This window comes from Panthera uncia (assembly GCF_023721935.1).
Source record: "Panthera uncia isolate 11264 chromosome B3 unlocalized genomic scaffold, Puncia_PCG_1.0 HiC_scaffold_1, whole genome shotgun sequence".
NCBI lineage: Eukaryota > Metazoa > Chordata > Mammalia > Carnivora > Felidae > Panthera > Panthera uncia.
Window position 1 is genome coordinate 106845200 of NW_026057582.1, and position 22912 is coordinate 106868111.

Genomic DNA, 22912 nt, shown 5'->3' on the forward strand with positions numbered 1-22912 from the left:
TGGCTCTCTCCCCCTCTAACCTCTTTTTTTTTTTTTTTTTTCCTTTTTTTTCCTTCCCCTCCCCCATGGGTTTCTGTTATGTTTCTCAGGATCCACATAAGAGTGAAACCATATGGTATCTGTCTTTCTCTGTATGGCTTATTTCACTTAGCATCACACTCTCCAGTTCCATCCATGTTGCTACAAAAGGCCATATTTCATTTTTTCTCATTGCCACGTAGTATTCCATTGTGTATATAAACCACAATTTCTTTATCCATTCATCAGTTGATGGACATTTAGGCTCTTTCCATAATTTGGCTATTGTTGAGAGTGCCGCTATAAACATTGGGGTACAGGTGCCCCTATGCATCAGTACTCCTGTATCCCTTGGATAAATTCCTAGCAGTGCTATTGCTGGGTCATAGGGTAGGTCTATTTTTAATTTTCGGAGGAACCTCCACACTGCTTTCCAGAGCGGCTGCACCAATTTGCATTCCCACCAACAGTGCAAGAGGGTTCCTGTTTCTCCACATCCTCTCCAGCATCTATAGTCTCCTGATTTCTTCATTTTGGCCACTCTGACTGGCGTGAGGTGGTATCTGAGTGTGGTTTTGATTTGTATTTCCCTGATAAGGAGCGATGTTGAACATCTTTTCATGTGCCTGTTGGCCATCTGGATGTCTTCTTTAGAGAAGTGTCTATTCATGTTTTCTGCCCATTTCTTCACTGGGTTATTTGTTTTTCGGGTGTGGAGTTTGATGAGCTCTTTATAGATTTTGGAAACTAGCCCTTTGTCCGATGTGTCATTTGCAAATATCTTTTCCCATTCCGTTGGTTGCCTTTTAGTTTTGTTGGTTGTTTCCTTTGCTGTGCAGAAGCTTTTTATCTTCATAAGGTCCCAGTAATTCACTTTTGCTTTTAATTCCCTTGCCTTTGGGGATGTGCCGAGTAAGAGATTGCTACGGCTGAGGTCAGAGAGGTCTTTTCCTGCTTTCTCCTCTAAGGTTTTGATGGTTTCCTGTCTCACATTCAGGTCCTTTATCCATTTTGAGTTTATTTTTGTGAATGGTGTGAGAAAGTGGTCTAGTTTCAACCTTCTGCATGTTGCTGTCCAGTTCTCCCAGCACCATTTGTTAAAGAGACTGTCTTTTTTCCATTGGATGTTCTTTCCTGCTTTGTCAAAGATGAGTTGGCCATACGTTTGTGGGTCTAGTTCTGGGGTTTCTATTCTATTCCATTGGTCTATGTGTCTGTTTTTATGCCAATACCATGCTGTCTTGATGATGACAGCTTTGTAGTAGAGGCTAAAGTCTGGGATTGTGATGCCTCCTGCTTTGGTCTTCTTCTTCAAAATTACTTTGGCTATTCGGGGCCTTCTGTGGTTCCATATGAATTTTAGGATTGCTTGTTCTAGTTTCGAGAAGAATGCTGGTGCAATTTTGATTGGGATTGCATTGAATGTGTAGATAGCTTTGGGTAGTATTGACATTTTGACAATATTTATTCTTCCAATCCATGAGCAGGGAATGTCTTTCCATTTCTTTATATCTTCTTCAATTACCTTCATAAGCTTTCTATAGTTTTCAGCATACAGATCTTTTACATCTTTGGTTAGATTTATTCCTAGGTATTTTATGCTTCTTGGTGCAATTGTGAATGGGATCAGTTTCTTTATTTGTCTTTCTGTTGCTTCATTGTTAGTGTATAAGAATGCAACTGATTTCTGTACATTGATTTTGTATCCTGCAACTTTGCTGAATTCATGTATCAGTTCTAGCAGACTTTTGGTGGAGTCTATCGGATTTTCCATGTATAATATCATGTCATCTGCAAAAAGCGAAAGCTTGACTTCATCTTTGCCAATTTTGATGCCTTTGATTTCCTTTTGTTGTCTGATTGCTGATGCTAGAACTTCCAGCACTATGTTAAACAACAGCGGTGAGAGTGGGCATCCCTGTCGTGTTCCTGATCTCAGGGAAAAAGCTCTCAGTTTTTCCCCGTTGAGGATGATGTTAGCTGTGGGCTTTTCATAAATGGCTTTTATGATCTTTAAGTATGTTCCTTCTATCCCGACTTTCTCAAGGTTTTTATTAAGAAAGGGTGCTGGATTTTGTCAAAGGCCTTTTCTGCATCGATTGACAGGATCATATGGTTCTTCTCTTTTTTTTTGTTAATGTGATGTATCACGTTGATCAATTTGCGAATGTTGAACCAGCCCTGCATCCCAGGAATGAATCCCACTTGATCATGGTGAATAATTCTTTTTATATGCTGTTGAATTCGATTTGCTAGTATCTTATTGAGAATTTTTGCATCCATATTCATCAGGGATATTGGCCTGTAGTTCTCTTTTTTTACTGGGTCTCTGTCTGGTTTAGGAATCAAAGTAATACTGGCTTCATAGAATGAGTCTGGAAGTTTTCCTTCCCTTTCTATTTCTTGGAATAGCTTGAGAAGGATAGGTATTATCTCTGCTTTAAACGTCTGGTAGAACTCCCCTGGGAAGCCATCTGGTCCTGGACTCTTATTTGTTGGGAGATTTTTGATAACCGATTCGATTTCTTCGCTGGTTATGGGTCCGTTCAAGCTTTCTATTTCCTCCTGATTGAGTTTTGGAAGAGTGTGGGTGTTTAGGAATTTGTCCATTTCTTCCAGGTTGTCCAATTTGTTGGCATATAATTTTTCATAGTATTCCCTGATAATTGTTTGTATCTCTGAGGGATTGGTTGTAATAATTCCATTTTCATTCATGATTTTATCTATTTGGGTCATCTCCCTTTTCTTTTTGAGAAGCCTGGCTAGAGGTTTGTCAATTTTGTTTATTTTTTCAAAAAACCAACTCTTGGTTTCGTTGATCTGCTCTACAGTTTTTTTAGATTCTATATTGTTTATTTCTGCTCTGATCTTTATTATTTCTCTTCTTCTGCTGGGTTTAGGCTGCCTTTGCTGTTCTGCTTCTATTTCCTTTAGGTGTGCTGTTAGATTTTGTATTTGGGATTTTTCTTGTTTCTTGAGATAGGCCTGGATTGCAATGTATTTTCCTCTCAGGACTGCCTTCGCTGCATCCCAAAGCGTTTGGATTGTTGTATTTTCATTTTCGTTTGTTTCCATATATTTTTTAATTTCTTCTCTAATTGCCTGGTTGACCCACTCATTCGTTAGTAGGGTGTTCTTTAACCTCCATGCTTTTGGAGGTTTTCCAGACTTTTTCCTGTGGTTGATTTCAAGCTTCATAGCATTGTGGTCTGAAAGTATGCATGGTATAATTTCAATTCTTGTAAACTTATGAAGGGCTGTTTTGTGACCCAGTATATGATCTATCTTGGAGAATGTTCCATGTGCACTCGAGAAGAAAGTATATTCTGTTGCTTTGGGATGCAGAGTTCTAAATATATCTGTCAAGTCCATCTGATCCAATGTATCATTCAGGGCCCTTGTTTCTTTATCGACTGTGTGTCTAGATGATCTATCCATTTCTGTAAGTGGGGTGTTAAAGTCCCCTGCAATGACCACATTCTTATCAATAAGGTTGCTTATGTTTATGAGTAATTGTTTTATAGATCTGGGGGCTCGGGTATTTGGCGCATAGACATTTATAATAGTTAGCTCTTCCTGGTGGATAGACCCTGTGATTATTATATAATGCCCTTCTTCATCTCTTGTTACAGCCTTTAATTTAAAGTCTAGTTTGTCTGATATAAGTATGGCTACTCCAGCTTTCTTTTGGCTTCCAGGAGCATGATAAATAGTTCTCCATCCCCTCACTCTCAATCTAAAGGTGTCCTCAGATCTAAAATGAGTCTCTTGTAGACAGCAAATAGATGGGTCTTGTTTTTTTATCCATTCTGATACCCTATGTCTTTTAGTTGGCGCATTTAATCCATTTACATTCAGTGTTATTATAGAAAGATATGGGTTTAGAGTCATTGTGATGTCTGTATGTTTTATGCTTGTAGTGATGTCTCTGGTACTTTGTCTCACAGGATCCCCCTTAGGATCTCTTGTAGGGCTGGTTTCGTGGTGACAAATTCCTTCAGTTTTTGTTTGTTTGGGAAGACCTTTATCTCTCCTTCTATTCTAAATGACAGACTTGCTGGATAAAGGATTCTCGGCTGCATATTTTTTCTGTTTAGCACACTGTAGATATCGTGCCAAGCCTTTCTGGCCTGCCAAGTTTCAAAGGAGAGATCAGTCACGAGTCTTATAGGTCTCCCTTTATATGTGAGGGCACGTTTATCCCTTGCTGCTTTCAGAATTTTCTCTTTATCCTTGTATTTTGCCAGTTTCACTATGATATGTCGTGCAGAAGATCGATTCAAGTTACGTCTGAAGGGAGTTCTCTGTGCCTCTTGGATTTCAATGCCTTTTTCCTTCCCCAGTTCAGGGAAGTTCTCAGCTATAATTTGTTCAAGTACCCCTTCAGCACCTTTCCATCTCTCTTCCTCCTCTGGGATACCAATTATGCGTATATTATTTTTTTTTAGTGTATCACTTAGTTCTCTAATTTTCCCCTCATACTCCTGGATTTTTTTATCTCTCTTTCTTTCAGCTTCCTCTTTCTCCATAACTTTATCTTCTAGTTCACCTATTCTCTCCTCTGCCTCTTCAAGCCGAGCCATCGTGGTTTCCATTTTGTTTTGCATTTCGTTTAAAGCGTTTTTCAGCTCCTCGTGACTGTTCCTTAGTCCCTCGATCTTTGTGGCAAGAGATTCTCTGCTGTCCTGTATACTGTTTTCAAGCCCAGCGATTAATTTTATGACTATTATTCTAAATTCACTTTCTGTTATATTATTTAAATCCTTTTTGATCAGTTCATTAGCTGTTGTTATTTCCTGGAGATTCTTCTGAGGGGAATTCTTCCGTTTGGTCATTTTGGAGAGTCCCTGGCGTGGTGAGGACCTGCAGGGCACTTCCCCTGTGCTGTGGTGTATAACTGGAGTTAGTGGGCGGGCCGCAGCCCGACCCGATGTCTGCCCCCAGCCCACCGCTGGGGCCACAGTCAGACTGGTGTGTGCCTTCTCTTCCCCTCTCCTAGGGGCGGGATTCACTGTGGGGTGGCGTGTCCCGTCTGGGCTACTTGCACACTGCCAGGCTTGTGTTGCTGGGGATCTGGCGTATTAGCTGGGGTGGGTAGGCAAGGTGCACGGGGGTTGGAGGGGCAGGCTTAGCTCGCTTCTCCTTAGGTGATCCACTTCAGGAGGGGCCCTGTGGCAGCGGGAGGGAGTCAGATCCGCTGCCGGAGGTTTGGCTCCGCAGAAGCACAGAGTTGGGTGTTTGCGCGGAGCGAGCAAGTTCCCTGGCAGGAACTGGTTCTCTTTGGGATTTTGGCTGGGGGATGGGCGGGGGAGATGGCGCTGGCGAGCGCCTTTGTTCCCCACCAAACTGAGCTCTGTCGTCCGGGGGCTCAGCAGCTCTCCCTCCCTTTGTCCTCCCGCCTTCCCGCTTTCCGAGCAGAGCTGTTAACTTATGACCTCCCAGACGCTAAGTCGCGCTTGCTGTCGGAACACAGTCCGTCCGGCCCCTCCGCTTTTGCCAGCCAGACTCGGGGGCTCCGCTTGGCCGGCGAGCCGCCCTTCCGCCCCGGCTCCCTCCCGCCAGTCCGTGGAGCGCGCACCGCCTCGCCGCCCTTCCTACCCTCTTCCGTGGGCCTCTAGTCTGCGCTTGACTCCGGAGACTCCCTTCTGCTAATCCTCTGGTGGTTTTCTGGGTTCTTTAGGCAGGTGTAGGTGGAATCTAAGTGATCGGCAGGACGCGCTGTGAGCCCCGCGTCCTCCTACGCCGCCATCTTCTGACAACAAAGAATTTTTCTGATAATGGATGAAAGATCATAACCAGGAGGGAAAAAAATTAATGTAAACAGCACCCCTCACCCCCACACTCTTAGATAATGGACTGAGCAGACAAGGACTTTAGAACAGTTACTATAAATGTTATAAGTATTTTCAAGGATCTCAAGGGAAACATGAGCATTATGAGGAGAGAAATGGAAGTCATAAAGAATCAAACGGAGCATCTAGAGATGAAAAATAAATATCTAAAATAGAAATTTCACTTGATGGACTTAACAGTGGATTAGACACACAGAAAAAAGCGATCAGTGATCTTGATGTTAGAAATACAGAAATTATCCAAAATTACTAAAAACAAAAAAACAAAAGAGCAAAAAAGACCAAAAAACAAAAAAAAACAAAAAAACAAAATTAGCACAGGCTCAGTGACCTTTGTGACAGTATCAGGAAATCTAGGATATATGTGTAACGGAGTCTCAAGTCTCAGAAGGAAAGGAGAGAAAAAAAGGAACAACAAATAACTTGAAAAAATAGACTCCAGATTTTGTAAATTTGATGAAACCCATAAACCCATAGATCTAAGAAGTTCAGCAAACCCTAACCAGGATAAACACAAAACCATACCAAAATGCAACAAAATAAAAAATTTAAAAACCAGTGATTTAAAAAATCTTTAAAATAATTCAGAGAAAACAAGTAGAACAAAAATAAAATAAAATAAGAATGACAGCAGACTTCTTGTCTGAAGCTATGCAAACCAGAAGATAATGGAAGGACACCCTGAAAATGTTTAGGGATGGGAACCCTATCAATCCAGAGTTCTGTTTACTAAATATACATTTCAAAATGAACAAATAAGACTTCTCTAGGCAAAAAAGAAGAGAAAATTTTTTATTTATTGCCAGTAGACCAACATTATAAAAAAATGTTGAAGTTATTGAGGCAGAACAAAAATGGTATCAAATGCATGATTAGGCCTACACAAAGTAATAAATAGCATTAGAAATGGTAAACATGTAGATATTATAAAAGACTTTTTAATCAATTTTAAATGTCTTTAAAAGATTAAAGCAAAAATAAAGAGTATATTGTGGAACTTATAACATGTAGAAAAAAGATATGTAACAGTACACAAAGGATGGAAGGAAAAAATGAAAGTATTGTTGTAAGTTCTTACATTACAAATGAAATATCCAAATATTACTTGAAAGTATACTGTGAGAAGTTAAACATTCTGCAAATTCTAGAGCAGCTGTAAAAAAAAAAAAAAGCTTCAAACAGGGGCTGGCAAACTTTAGCCTGCAGGCTATTTGGCTCACTGCCTGTTTTTATAAACAAAATTTTATTGGAACACAGCCATGCCCATTAGTTTATGTTTTGCCTATGATTGCTTTTACACTATAGCAAAATTGAGTAGTAGTTATAACAAAAACCATATGGCCTTCAAAGCCTGAAATATGTTTTTTTATAGAAAAGGTTGCCAGCCTCTGGCTTATAAGCCCATGGTAGAGATCAGTGGATTCATTTTACGTGCACGTGCACGTGCACACACACACACACACACACACACACACACACACACACAAATAATCCAAAAAAAAAGCAAGGAGACAAGAAAAAAGAAACTAAGAACAGATGGGACAAATAGTGAGATGGTAAGGTTGAACTCAACCATATCAATAATTACATTAAATGTAAATGGTCTAAATTTTCCAATTAAAAGCACAAATTGTCATGTAGTTAAAAAAGCAAGACCCAACTGTGTACTGTCTGCAGCATATCAACTTTGAATGTTAATGACAGATATACCATCTAAACAGTAACCAGCATATTATGGGATTTATAATGTATGTAGAAAAGGCAAAACTATAACAACAGTAACCAGTTAGTGGTTGCCAGGGGTCAGAGAGGAGTTGACTATAAAGGGGCTCAGGGAAATTTTTGGGGCGACATAAATGTTTCATATCTTGATTGTGGTGTGGATACGTGGATGTTTACATTTGTCACACTCAGAGTTCAAAATGATTGCAATAAAATTGTTTTTTTAATGAATAAAATCGATTTTTAAAAGTAGAGAAGAAATTTCTCTTCAGATATTCTTAACTGTATAGCAGATAAGTTGGAAGCAATATAGCAAGTTATGTTAGTCTTTTCTAAATGCTGGTCTGAAGACCAGGCTGTGTTAGATTGATTTCTGATTCAGTAGATCTGAGGTGAAACTCAAAAAAGTTGGTTTTGGAATTTTGTGGTTTGTTTGTGGGTTTGTTTGTTTGTTTGTTTGTTTTTTCAGTTTTGTGGGGGGTTTTATGCACAGCCAAGCTTGGGAGCTCTTTAGTTATATAATTATCATTGTTTTTATTATAGGAAGCATACCAGTTGTTCAGGAGGAGAATCCCATTTAGATTATACATAAGCAGTGTGGTTATCCTGAACTCTCATGTGCTCTATTTTGGTAAAAGAATATACCAACAGGTCTTCAGTCTGCACTGGCCTGAAGGGCACAGATAGGGTCTGACTCATTTTCTCTCCACATCACTTACCATATCAGACACTTGTTAAGGTGTCAGTCAATACTTGTTGAATAAGTGTTTTTGAACAACTGTGGATTCTTTCCAGAATGAAAAATGTCATTTAAAAATGTATTCATTAGTAGTGAAATGTATATGCCATTAGGTGGGAGAAGATTAGCTCCTTCTCAGGCCAAGTTCTCTGGATGGGCACGTTTGTCCATCTGTTTAGTAGTGATATCATTCATTCACCATTTGTTCAACAACTGTCATTTCTTGTCAGTACCAGACACCAGTCTAGGTATAGTAGTGACCAAACATCTACTCTCTGAGTTTGTGTAGGTTCCCTTTGAGACGGAGGGACTGAGAAACAGATTTACATATATGTCTGGGGTGGGAAGAGATTGCTGTTCATACTGGGTGACTGGGGAAGGCTTCTTTACATGTGAGTTAAAAACCTAAAGGAAATGAAGGAGCAAGCTATGCACATGTATATGTATGGGATCAGAGTATTCCAGGGAGATAGAGCCCCAAAGCAGTAACAGGTCTAGCAAGGAGGCCAGTGAAAGGAAGCAGCTTGGGCAGAGAGAGGAATAGGAAGGGTATGAGCACAGAGTTAGTGGGGACCAGCTCAGAGACAGCCTCAGAGACTATCATGAGGATTGTAGGGCCGTGTTTTGTGTTGAGGTAGGAAGCCCTTTTAGGTTTTAGGCAGAGAAGTGACATGGGGTGATTTAGTTTTAAAAGTATCATTAAAAATTGTTTTTTAATTAAAAAAATAATAAATGGATCACTTTGGTTGCTGTGTTTAACACAGACTGTAATAGGCAAGCACAAATACAGAGAGACCAGTAGCCTTGTTGAAGAATGTGTGCACATGATCTGACCAGAATGCATCCTCATAAACATTAAATTGGTTTTATAGTTCTACTTACTACACTTTGGGAATTACCTTCTTTCAGCTAGCATTTACTCAAATACAGGTAAAACTTGCTGCAGTAACAACAAGCTATTTCCTAAATATGTCAAAATACCCCACTTGTTGTTGTATAACAGTTCGGTTGATTACCAATGGATAATAGTACCTTGTATTTATGGAATATTTGACAGTTTAAAAGCAGTTTTACATTCCTTTGGGTGGGGGGGGTGCAGTTTATTTATTATCTCATCCAGTCCCCACAGTTCTTTAAGATTGGCAGAATGGCTATTACTATTTCCCTATAGTGGTAGAAATTAAAACGTCACCTGCCTGGTGAAATGCACATGCCAAGTTTGTGGCAGGGCCAGAAAGACCAAAACACAGATCCTCTGCCTCCTATCCTACATCCATTGGTTTTGTTTAAAGGAGTCTGTTGTGTTCAAGCGATGTCTCCAGATATTAGTGTGAGGGGAGTACTTAGCAAATTTAGTATATTGTTTAACAAGCCATTAACCAGTGATCAAGACACTGTTGTCGGAAGGGATGCACACAAGGATGTGTGAAGCATTTTTCCTACCCTGTGAACTTCTTACTTGGGGTGGTGACACCTCCACCAGTAAATATGGTAAATAACTACGAGTCAAACAGTGTCACATGCTTAGTTCCAAACAAATGGCACAGACAGTCAGTGCATTAGCAGTTCAGAGGAAGCCATGACTTTGTTGACCTGAGTAGTCAAGGCAACAGGGAGAGAGGAGGGTTCTTGCGTTGAAATATGGGCAAGATTCAGTCAGGACATATCGAGGAAGGATTTCTCAACTTGGGAGCGGAAGGGAGAGGGGAACACGCAGCATGAACAAAGGCTTGGTGATGGAGGGTTTTGTTTCTATCGAGACAATGATTAAAATGGTCAGGTGGAGTACAAAGCTTGACATGAGGATGACTGGTGTTTACTGCTTTCACATATAAAGTGTTCCTGAGAACTAGGCTGAGAGGTGAACGTGCAAAAGTCATAGAGCAGGCTGGAATGTAAGTTTAAAATGATGTCCTTAGCTGAAAAATGCAATGAAGTTCTTATTTACACCTGCCTTTTAGAGTATAATCTAGCAGTTCTCTTGTTTTATTGTTTCTCTCTCTATTGATCCACTTAAGTCAAAACTGTATCTGATTAAAGCTAAAGATTTGTTAATTTTGGCATACCTCATGATTTCCAGGCAGCTCCGTCTTCCAGGAGCTCAAAATATTTGTTCATTAACTGTCTCCATCTGATGTGGCAGCTTAAGAGGGGTTTAAAGATGTCAATATATAAAAGAGTAGGTTGTCCAAAAGAAAAATATTCTAAGTTGAGTGCCTGTAATGAGAATTGGATTTGGAAAATAAGACCCGCATATGTGGAGTCTAACATTTCTTTCAGTTCACCAAACATTTATTGAATGTCTAATGGTGCTGTAATGTGTATGTATTATGCTAACTAGGAGTTCACATTCAGGCTGGCGGGGGAGGTCAGGGAATATTTTACTTCCTCACCAAGAAGAGAAATGATGTAGTAAAAGTGGATATTTAATACGATGGTGTGTAAGATTTATGTTCAAATTGAGGAAGGTTAGAGGCAGAAAGACTAGTTGGGAAAAGAACCTATACCAGCCGTAGGCATGCTAACTTGTTTTCATAGAGTGCCTCTAAAGATAGTACATAGTATGTCTTGTATGAAGGTCATGCGACAGAGACATGTTCTATAGCTAACCCTGATCACTGAAATAGAATCATCAGCATAAAATAATGCTTTGTGTTTATGGTTTCCATTCGTTTATTCTCTCATCCATTCAACAAGTATTTATTAAGCACTTGCTATATGCCTGAAACTCTTCTAGGGGCTGGGAATATAGTAGTCACTAAAAGAAACAAAGTCCCTGCCTTCATGCCATTTACATTCTAGTGTCAGCCAAGTGACACCAAATGAGCACATGTATGAGAAAGTGCCTGGCACATTGCCTGTCACATAGGAAGTAGAGTTCAGTAATTGTTTACTGAGTTTGAACTTGAAGTTTGGATTAAGTACCTACTGTTGGCAGGATACTTTGTTAGGGTACTCTTTTGCAAAGTGAAGGCTTGGGGTGAGAATACTCACATGTCTTTTAAAAATGTTACATAAAAAGTTGAGTCTCTTGTTCAGTTTTGGGGTAATGCAGGTTGTATGCTGTATTAAATATAACAAGTTGTCTGTTCCAGACCACTTTCGCAGTTGAAGATGAAATGTTGAAGCAGGTGCTATTCTGTACCGTCAACAGTGGTGTGCTCTTATCCTGCTTGGATGGTTTTTGTGGGCTCCCGGAATTCCTGAAATGGCTCATTGTTGTCACTGACAATGCTTCACAGAAACCCTTTGTGTTATTATTTAGCAACTGACTGCCTTGGCAAAAGCTATGTCAATTCTTTTGTTAACTATAACAGCAGTCAAAAGTGATGTAAGGGGAGAGAAGGAGAAATGAAACCATGATCAGTAAGTGCATATATGCACACACATCTACCCTCGCCTTTAGACCAATTTCTGAGTGTTATCTGAAGTAGCATTTGTCACATAAAACCAGGAGATAGCAATAGTGCATTCATTTTGTCATTGTTTCATATAGATATGTCCCGTTACCAGCAACATATGAATGATTTTTTTTCTCATTGGCTTCCCGTTGGCCTTACTGCTTCTTAGATGGGAGGAGTAGTTTCACATCAACAGCAAAGCCAAACCTTTTTGTGCAAATTCTTTGCAAGATTACATTTTCTTATCTACCTACTTTTCCTGAAAGCCTGGGGATAGGATGATGGATGTATTTACTGTTGTTGGAAGCCAAGATTTTATTTGACTTTCACTTGAAATAAACCCTTGCTTCCATAGAAACCAGAAATGGTTGGAAGTGAAGGAGTTAGGACCTTACATTTTGCCTCCAGATAAAATGCTTTGCATTAAATTTGTGATTAGAATTCCGGGTTGAACAGATGATGTCATTTCTGCAATATGGTATGGTGTGTATGTGTGCTTTTTTTAAACGTGCACTGTAGATACAGACTTAGTTATATGGACTTTTTTGGTCCCCTTCTAGATGTGAAGCCCTCCAATATGCTAGTAAACACAAGAGGACAGGTCAAGCTGTGTGATTTTGGAGTTAGCACTCAGGTAGGTCCCTTTTTCCTCCCAATCTGCTCTCCTGTCTGCAACATTCACTTTTTATTTTCAGTCTGCTCTTCGGATTGAAAAATCACCTCACTGCCAGACAAACAGAACTCTGCATCTTCTCCTCGGCTGGGAGCGTGTTATTCATTTTTAATCTCCGAGCGAGTTTCCTTCATCAGAATATGATTGTTCATTGTTTAATGACAGTAAAAACTGCTGATATTGTAATTACTACTTACGAATAGCAAACTTCATTGAGATGCAGCTTTGATATGAAAGCGTTTTGACCAGACAAAAGGGAGGGCAGAGTGGGAGCTGTGCCTGGGGAGCCCAACTGGCCCACAATAAAAATTAATATTGGGAGGAACAATAGTGGAGGGCCATTACAATGTGCAGCACAAATTTTAATTAATTTCCATTTTGGGCCTCCCCTGAGAACCCCGGTGATAGTGACCCACGAGCGTGCTGTGATGTTGATTTGAATTGCAGCCACCTTTACTCCCAGCCAAACACGAAGACCAAAGCGAAGGTCATCGTTGTATTATGAGTTGTCAAAGTCTGTTATCCCTCCAGCGTATTTAGTGCCCGTTTCATTCTAGCAATGCATGGGCGCCATTCACATCTTGAGCCATCTGACTGAAAAATGAGTGTGTTCAAATTCTACTTCAAATTGACTTTTTATATCAGGCGGGTTTGGGGTACTAAAGCGATAAGCATCCTGCTTAAGTGAATTGTTTAAGGTTATCTGCTATAAACTGTAATGCTGTGCTTGTTTAAATTGGAAATCACATTCAAAAGAAAAGAGAGATTTAATCATTTTTAATGCCTTTGTAGATAAATTTGTTCCCTTTTACATAATTTTTAGTTGATTTATAGAAATGATGATTGTAGGTTAAATGAGGAATAATTGCCCATTTTATTTCCACATTATCTTTATATTGTTCTAACAGACTGTTTTGTCTCATAGCTGGTGAATTCTATAGCCAAGACGTATGTTGGAACAAATGCTTATATGGCGGTAAGTAAACTTATGCAAAAATAACATTTAAAACCAACATCTTTATCTTTATGTACTTGGTAATGTAGAATTCTTGAATTAATTCCACAGCTTTATCCTAACAGATCATAAATTACAAAGTCAATCCAGTCATGATCTGATTTTTAAGTCTTTCTAAAAGGCATTAGATTTTATCCAGGAGCTACCAACTTATCTGTTTAGTTGACTTAACTAGTTGGTTCGAGGGTGAAATTGCTTTTGAAGTTTTATCCTACAGAAAAATTGCACCTTACAGCACATTGGCCGCTTTGCCACATTGCTTATTTAATTAACCCTCAAGTATCCCAAAATGTCAGTCAATAAGATTGGCTGTTTTTTCCAGAAATACAAACATGCTTTGTCACTGGATCAGAATTAAATTATTGATGTGATCAGCTCTTACTTATGGATCTCTGAATGTAAAGGTTTAGCAGGAAATTCTTTTTCGAACTTATACACCTATATTCTGTTTACTTGGGTTCATTCCTGTCATAAGATAATTTATTAACTCTTCTGAAATAAATTTACCAAGTATAAAAATTAGAAGCATAGAGCTGTTTCAAAGACCCAAGCTGGACTTGACTTAGACCTTTTCCTACCTTTTAACTAAGGGAAGTTTGGGGGGCACAAATGCTGTAATTAGTTTCCACAATCATTTCAAGAGTGAGTGGAGAAACAAGCAGGAAGGTTATCTAGTATCATTTTGGAGCCAAGTTTTGTTTTAACACCTTAAGGTCATTTTTTTTTTTAATGAGGATTCTAGATTTATTTAGTCTGTTTTACTTCCCATAGTCTTTTTTTTTTTAATGTTTATTTTTGAGAGAGAGAGAGAGAGACAGAATGCAAGTGGGGGAGGAACAGAGAGAGAGAGAGAAAGACACAGAATCTGAAGCAGGCTCCAGGCTCTAAGCTGTCAGTGCAGAGCCTGAGATGGGGCTCGAATCCACGAGCCTTGAGATGATGACCTGAGCTGAAGTCGGACGCTTAACCGACTGAGCCACCCAGGTGCCCCAACCCCATGGTCTTTATATGACGTTAAACACATTAGTTGGATGGAAACCTGGATCTTACTCTCAGTTCATATATTGTCTTGATAATAAAAAGATATTACTCTGAATCTCCTCCTCAGAACAGTACAAACCATTTTTTTTATATTGAAATACCAGAATAGTTAATGTTTGTTCTGCTTGGTTTTTAAAGAAAATTCATTCTTTCTCATTTTTCTAAGTAATGTGAAAAAAAAAATTAACCCCTGAAGTCATCGTATCTGTTTTCATAAAACATAATCACCCTCTTGGCGCTACCAGGTTAGCTGAGATTGGTGAGCCACCTTTACAATTAATAAATCCTGGGGCACCTGGGTGGCTCAGTCAGTTAAGCGTCCGACTCTTGATTTCAGCTCAGGTCCTGATCATGCGGTTCGTGGATTCGAGTCCCACATCAGACTCTGTTGACAGTGCAGAGCCTGCTTGGGATTTCTCTCCCCACCCCTTCTCTCTCTGCCCCTCCCCTGCTCGTGTTCGCTCTCTCTCTCTCTCTCTCTCTCTCTCTCAAAATAAATAAACTTTAAAAAAAAAAACCCAAACCATTAATAAATCCCTACCAGATCCCATAGTTTCAGTCTTTGAAAGAATATGGAATGCTGTGGTTAAAAAAAAAAAAAAATGAATAGGGGCACCTGGGTGGCTCCGTTGGTTGAGCATCCAACTTTGGCTCAGGTCATGGTCTCACAGTTTGTGGTTCAAGCCCCATGTCAGGCTTTGCACTGACATTGCAGAGCCCACTTCAGAGTCTCTGTCTCCCTTTCTCTCTGCTCTTCCCCTACTCAGTTCTCTCTCTCTCTCTCAAGAATCAATGTTAAAAAAAAATTTTTTTAAGGAATAAAATTATAAATGAAACAACTTTTTGGGGCACCTGGGTGGCTTAGTCGGTTGAGTGTCTGACTTGGTTTCAGCTCAGGTCATGATCCCACAGTGGTGGGATCAAGCCTTTTGTCAGGCTCCACACTGAGCATGGAGCCTGCTTAAGATTCTCTTTTCTCGGGGCGCCTGGGTGGCTCAGTCGGTTGAGCATCCGACTTCGGCTCAGGTCATGATCTTGTGCTTCATGAGTTCAAGCCCCACATCAGGCCCTGGTGCTGACAGCTCAGAGCCTGGAGCCCGCTTTAGATTCTGTGTCCCCCTTTCTCACCACCCCACCCCTGCTTGTGCTCTGTCTCTCTCTGTCTTTCAAAAATGAATAAGCATAGGGGCGCCTGGGTGGCTCAGTCGGTTAAGCGGCCGACTTCGGCTCAGGTCATGATCTCGCGGTCCGTGAGTTCGAGCCCCGTGTCGGGCTCTGTGCTGACAGCTCAGAGCCTGGAGCCTGTTTCAGATTCTGTGTCTCCCTCTCTCTGACCCTCTCCCGTTCATGCTCTGTCTCTCTCTGTCTCAAAAATAAATAAACGTTAAAAAAAATTTAAAAAAAAAATGAATAAGCATAAAAAACATTTTTTTTAATGATTCTCTCTTCTCTGTCTCTCTCTGCTTTTCTCCCTTGCTCACGCTCACTCCCTCTTTCTAAAATAAAGAAAAGAAACAACTTCTCATCTACGCACCATGTTTTCTACCTGTCATGTTTTTAGTAGCTTTAAATTGCTCTAATAATTAAATTGCGTTATGTTTGAATGTACAAATCTAGATTACAGTCGTCTTTCCCAGGTGTACATTAAAGAAATTACCTTTTTTCCTCTTGGTTTATGGATGAGTGTGATGCATCCATCTGTTAATTGAATATGTGAGGATTGAAATTATGAAATGTTAGCTAAGGTTGGCAGAGCTAAAATTGCTTTGCTTCTCGGGTGAGTGAATTCTAGTCATCAGCTTTATGGTTCAAGCTGTAAAAAGCGTAAGATACCTAGAAAGCAAAGAGTGATAGCCTGATAACTCAGGAGGCTCTCGTTGACCACGTACTTACCTAATTGGTGTGAGATTAGAGGCTGGGAGTGGGGAAAGATGGAAATAACATTTGTTATTCTGTTCTGGGTATTAATCCCTGCCTGATACACCATGATACTGTACTATAAAACTACCATCGGGGGAACATGGGTGAGTGTGCACAACTTCCCTGTATATATTTTTTCAACTTGTGAATCCATAAGTATTTCAAACTAAAGCAAATTGGCTAAGAAACAAAAGTTGTATTGGTACGTGGCCACGACCTTTTGCTTGGGGTTGTCTGTGGCTGCTTCAGCACTGCAGTGGCAGAGTGGAGTCCCTGTGACAGTTGTGGCAGAGACCATATGGCCCACAGAGGGAGAAATATTTACTCTCTGGTCACATACAGGAAAAATTTGCCAGCCTCTGGTCTATGCCAGCGAAAGCTGTATCTGAAACTGAGTGCCTTGAGTTAATCAACCAGTATTTACTGAGCACTTTCATGCCATCAGCCAGGTTATGGTGGAACCACTCAAATCCACCTACGATGTGGGCAAGAATAGAAGTGTGGCATTATTATGTGGCCACATTATGTGTGGTGTAATAAAGACTTACGTTGTATCAAATATACATTTAGAGAGTAAGAAGTCATACAGTGTACAAATTTGATGTAAAGCAGTATGTGAAAGGGTACTTATAGAAGAGATCACCGTGGAGGGTTGAGCTGAGACGTTAGAAATAGAAGGTAAGGGGACATAGTTGAGGACAGGAAGTGCGGTAGAAGACAAATGATAAGTTGTGAGAATATACAGTTAGAGATGAGCTAGTATGATACCCTTACATCCATTTTTCTTACTTTGTATTCATACAGTGGTAATGACAAATAATAAGAGCTAGTATTTAGCTGCATGTGCCAGTCACTCTTTTAAACTCTTATGTATATTAATGCTTTAGATCCTTACAACAACCCTATCAGGTAAATATTATCATTCTCATGGTACAGATGAAAAACAGAGATAGAGAAGTTGAGTAACTTACTCAAGTTCATACATTTAATGAGTGGCAGAACCAGGGTTCAAACCTAAGTACTCAAGTCTACAGGGACTGTACTTTTAACCGCTGTGCCCCTCACTCTGTCCAGATTATGTCGGTCTCTCCCGATCCAGACTGCGATCTCCAGAGGGGCAGTGTTTATTCTGCTCATTCTCTGTATCCAGGCCTCCACACCCTGCGAAACGAATGAATTCATTCACGAAAGCTGCCTTCCAAAGACGACTTTTCGCTGATTACAAACAGAGTGTTTAACTTCTTAGGTTAAGTGTCCTACGTGCATTTATAATGCATAGAAGGGCATAGAAGGCCCCCAGATTACTCAAATACAGTCAGCGAGGCTGCTCAGATATTGAAAAGAAAATAACTCAAAGAACTAGCCCTGCATGTGCAATCTCAGTTCGTTCTTCTATAATCTAAAGTGTATGGTGTAAGAAAATGATAACTAGGAAAAAGGGCAGCTTTCTTAAGGTCCTAAGTCATTAAAAAATAATACTGCTAACAATTTACAGGCGTGTTCAGAGGTGGAACTTGTAGAAGTCACATTCACCATGTGACAAGTATCGAATCCAGTACATTGCATGGATTCATTTAATCTTCACACAACCCCATGAAGCATACATATTATCATTGTCTTCATTTTACAGATAAGGTAACCAAAGGTGGAATAACTTTAGCCCAGGATCTCGGAGTTAGCCAAGTAGTGAGAGTCAAGATTTAATTAGAACACCAGCTTCTAGTTTCTAGTGACAGCAGGTTAGGTTATTCGCACCAACTCTTCTGTTGAAAAATGCTAGGTAAAATACTTTAAAAACCATCGCAAATGCTTTGAAGAGCTAAAAAGACGAGGGGAATCTCCTAGAACAATTTTTAGGTGGACTCCTGCAACAGAGAGGAAAGCGGAATATCTGGCACACCAAAGCTCATTCTGCCTGACGAAGTAGGTATAGCCATCTGCCTGTACCACCGCTAACGATGATGCGGGCGTCCTCCTAATGCAGAAGGTCTCCGTGGAGATCTTCTCCGTATCATCTTGGAAGCCTGAAGGGCTCGCTCTCAGTGTAAGAGCAAACCAGAGCCAGAGCTGCTCCTCCTCCCCCAGTCCAGGGAACAAAAGAGAAGGCTTCTCAGAGCCAAGCAGAAAAGCCGGGGGAAAAGGAGAAGGGGGAGAGTTGTGGCCATAGACTAACTGACACAGATTTGCAGCCTGACTGTTTGTATTCATGACTTGAGTTGGAAAAGGAGCTTCATGCTAAGAACTTGGTTTAAGGCGGGCACATCTTCCTGAAGCCTCAGAGAATCTCTCAAATTTTTTCAAGACCAAAAACTAGCAAGTAGTGAACAAAAAACCAGGTGCACAAGGAAACAAGGCAATGTGAAAAAGAACCAGCAGGAGCAACAGATACAGACTTCAAATCACAAGTTTTAAAAGTGACACGGTAGATTGGATAAAATCTCAAAACTTCTAGATTAAAATTTAAAAACTCACTACTTGCTAGTATATTGGATATAGCAGAAGAGAGAATTTGTGAACTGGAAGATAGGATTGAGTTAGAACCGTCCCACTCAAGACTCTTGGGCAACCAATAGGCTGTACTATTCACAGGGATCTTGCCAGCTTAAAAAACAATCCCCCCCAGGGCACCTGGGTGTCTCAGTCGGTTAAGCATCTGACTTTGGCTCAGGTCACGATCTTGCGGTTTACGAGTTTGAGCCACGCATCAGGCTCTGTGCTGACAGCTCAGTGTCTGGAGCCTGATTCAGATTCTGTATCTCTCTCTCTCTCTGTCCCTCCCCTGCTCATGCTCGCTCTCTCTCTCTCTCTCTGTCTCTCTCTCTCAAAATTAAATAAACATTAAAAAAATTATTTAAAAAATGCCTATTGTTTGTGATATGTATTTCGATTGCTTACTAACCTAAAGTATTTGTGCATACTTTTGTTAATTTACTGAGTGGTGTAATCCTGAGCAGAAATTCTTTATCAGAAGAGATTAGGAATGTACCTTGATATCTTGTTGATTTTGACAAGTAAGTCCTGGGGTATTGTGTAGAGATAGTTCTAGAGTGAGTCACCTAAATATGGGTCCTGGGTAAATAACAAGTCACAGAGGGTGGCTGGCAGGAGTGGAGAGTACAGCTTGGGGCCACTGCCCTTTCAGATCCTGTATAAAATCTGCTTTTTATATCATCACCACTGTTCTCGTTAAGAATAGACCAGGACTTTTCCTCCTACACTTAAACCTCAGTACAGACGTGCCTCAGACAGGGAGTCATGTTTTTCCTATTATTTAGCTCTCCACACTGGTGACAGCTGCCATGTCAGGAAGTAACCCAGCTTTCGATTTTCAACTGCAAAATGTCCATCACAGATCTTCTGTCAGTAGTGTGGTACCTGGTGGTTGGTTTTGTTTTGTTTTAGAGGGGAGAGAACAGGGCAGACCACCTTGGCTTCAAGTATAAGAACAGATTTGAATCGTGCAGCCTCAGGCCATCAAGTCCTGGCTCCATAAATTCAAAATGTATTGGGGCTTATCTTGTGCTGTGTCAGTTTCAGGGGCCTGGGCGCATTTCCCAGTCCGTATCTACTGTACCAGCTCTTGAGGTAGACCCGTAGAGCTGGCTCCCGACTCTCACTAAGCATTCATGCTTGAGCACAGCACCACAACAGTGATCTTGCTTTGTTAGCTTATTGCGAGAACTCCTTAAGGAGCTCTCCTATTTGCCACCTGATATCTGTGACCATTATCGCTTCCTCCCTTTTTCTTTTTTAATTTAATTTTTTTGTCTGCTTTATTTTCAGCTTCCTGTTTGCATTTGTTTTGAAAGTGCAATGGGCAGGGGCACCTGGGTGGCTCAGTCGGTTAAGCATCTGGCTCTTGGTTTCTGCTCAGGTCACGATCTCACGGTTTGTGAGTTTCTGTGTCTGGCTGTGTGCTGGCAGTGTGGAGCCTGCTTGGGATTCTGTCTTCCTCTCCGCCCTCCCCCACATGCTCTCTGTCTCTCTCTCAAATAAGTAAAAATAAGCTTAAAAAAAAAAACAGTTAAGTGGGCAAATGTTATGAATGTATTTAATCTTATCGTTGGTCCTGTCAAAATATTTTGTATGTGGGCTCGACTTTTGTTTGCTTATTCTGTACGCTGAATGAAGTGCTGTATTTTGATAACTGTCAGCTAGTGGGATGAAGAAAAGGAGAAAGGAGAGAAGACACAGACAGGAAGGCAACATTTGGTTATTTCTTTAAGAGTTCTAGGGGCGGCTGAGTGGCTCAGTCAGCTGAGCATCCAACTTTGACTCGGGTCATGATCTCACGGCTCCTGAGTTCAAGCCCCACGTCAAACTCTGTGCTGACAACTCAGAGCCTGGAGCCTGCTTCAGCTTCTGTGTGTGTCTCTGTCTGCTCCTCCCCCACTCACACTCTCTCTCTCTCTCTCAAAAATAAATAAACATTAAAAAGGTTGTTTTGTGTTTTTTTTTTTATAAAATAACATAAAATAAAGAGTTCTAGAGGATTTTAGGATTTTCATGTTTGCTGGATGTTTCTTCATGGGCATGAATAGCAGTAATATTGGGGAAGTTATATTAGTAGAACACTTCCGGGGACTTAATAATTGGCACATGCTTAAAACCAAATGTGCTCTAAACATGTATTACATTCCTTCAAGGCAGCATACCTTGACCACGCACTGGCTACGTGCCAGCCATGGTACTAGGTACGAGATGAATAAGACACTCTCTTGGCCTCTTGGGAGAAACAGGCTAGTAATCGGATGATTAGAACACCGTGCAATCAATCAATATTAAAAATACAAACAACATTTTCATGAAGGACAGAGGCAAGTATTTGTAATTCTTCCTGAGAAGTACGGGAATGTGTCACCAAAGAAAGGTGGCCCATGGCAGGGGTCTATAAAAGAAATGTTCATGAAGCAGAGAAGAGGAAGATAGGTCATTGCCTCTGCAGGGAACATAGAAATGTTTAGTGACTGAAGCTAAGTATACACCAAAGAATCATCCAGAGAAATTATTTTTTAGAAGGTAGATCCCCTGAACCACTTCCAGAGATTGTGATTCAGGAGGTTCATCTACAATATGCACCTCAGGCAGTCACTTCTCTGATGGCTAGTCTGAAGACCATATTTTGAGAAATACTGATCAGATCAAGATCAGTGTGTGGCTCTTCTGACTCCTGGTTCTGGGGGCAGTGTGACACAGTAGAAAGAACCCTGATTTTGCAGTCAGGCATACCAGGGTTTGAATCCTGGCTGTGTTCCTAAACAGTACGCCTGATGTTGATCCACAGCTCTAGACTTCAGCAAGCCACTTAATTTTACTAAGCCTCAGTTTTTACATCTGTGAAATGAGGGCAGTAATAATCTTTGCAAGATTGTTAAAAAACGTGGAGAATGCAAAGTAGCCCCGTGTCTGCAATATACTAGCTGGTCATCAAATGATAGCTATTACTGTCCGTATGTAGTGAGTGCAAACGAAACGTCTCTGTACCTCCTTCTCCTCATCTGTTAAAAGAGGATGATAACGGTACCAATCTAATATGGGTCCTTATGAATCTGAAATGAGACACACATTAGCACACAATGCCAGGCATATGGGAAATTCTTCAATAAATGCATGCGGTCGTGTGGATGATGATGATGATAGTGATGGTAATTCCTGTAACTAACTGGCTGCTTTCATCCTAGTACCTATTGAACTAGCTGGAACTGGATAATGGGTTCATTCATGTCTGAACAAGGAACTTCAGAAATGATGGTGTGGGGGATTTGAATGTGAAAGTTAAAGTACTGGGGGATTGGGATGACCGCGTGCGTCTATTATCAGCTGGGAGAAATGGTCACATGACACGTGGCCCTTGGGAAGAATGGTTCTTGGTAGGAAAGGGGTTTTACAGATTAAAGAAATAAATAGAAGGGAAATAAGACAATCCACCTGCTACTTCAGGATAGGGCTTTATGTAATTTTATGGCAGGTGGTCCCAGGAGAAGGCAGTTAAGTATATTGAGGTAGCCTGATGGGTATGAGTAGAAAGTAGGTCACGAAGTTCTGGGTCCCAGCTAAGCCAGCTCCTTGAGATGTAGGACTGTGCCAACTCACCTGAAAGCACCTTGCTCACATCTTTTACCCCCCAGTATATCCCCTGCTGATGGCTGGTGGGTGCTCACCTCCTCCATCTGCAGTGGACCAGGCTGAGTGTGGCCCCAGGTACTCTTCAGGGCTCCCGTGAAAGCTCCTGAAGGCTGATGCCATTGGTGACCATCAAGACCCCCGGGGATGGTACAAACAACAGAATGGTGCCCTGAGGGCCGGGAGGTGTGGGTTATGATCCTAGCCCTGCCACGATCAGCTCTGTGACCTTGACTGACCATTCTACCTCCATGAGACTTCTGTTTGTGTGTTCCTGTGTTCATTCAAAAGATTTCTGTGAAGTACCTTACTGAATGCTAGATCCTAGAAGGATAGAAGACCAGGCAGCACCCACTTCACTATGAAACTACTCCTTTTGAAGTATAGAGAGTACATGTAGTGGTTTCC

General features: G+C 40.8%; 1 protein-coding gene across 17 annotated transcripts in view; it reads left to right on the forward strand.

Annotated features, from left to right (window-relative positions):
- MAP2K5 (mitogen-activated protein kinase kinase 5) overlaps positions 1-22912 on the forward strand; it is a 282473-nt gene that overhangs the window by 150930 nt on the left and 108631 nt on the right. For all 17 annotated transcript variants that reach the window (XM_049611807.1, XM_049611808.1, XM_049611809.1 and 14 more), the window contains exons 14-15: positions 12293-12366; positions 13331-13381. In XM_049611807.1, the coding sequence (XP_049467764.1) occupies positions 12293-12366; positions 13331-13381 (125 nt within the window). The remainder of the gene's footprint in view (positions 1-12292; positions 12367-13330; positions 13382-22912) is intronic.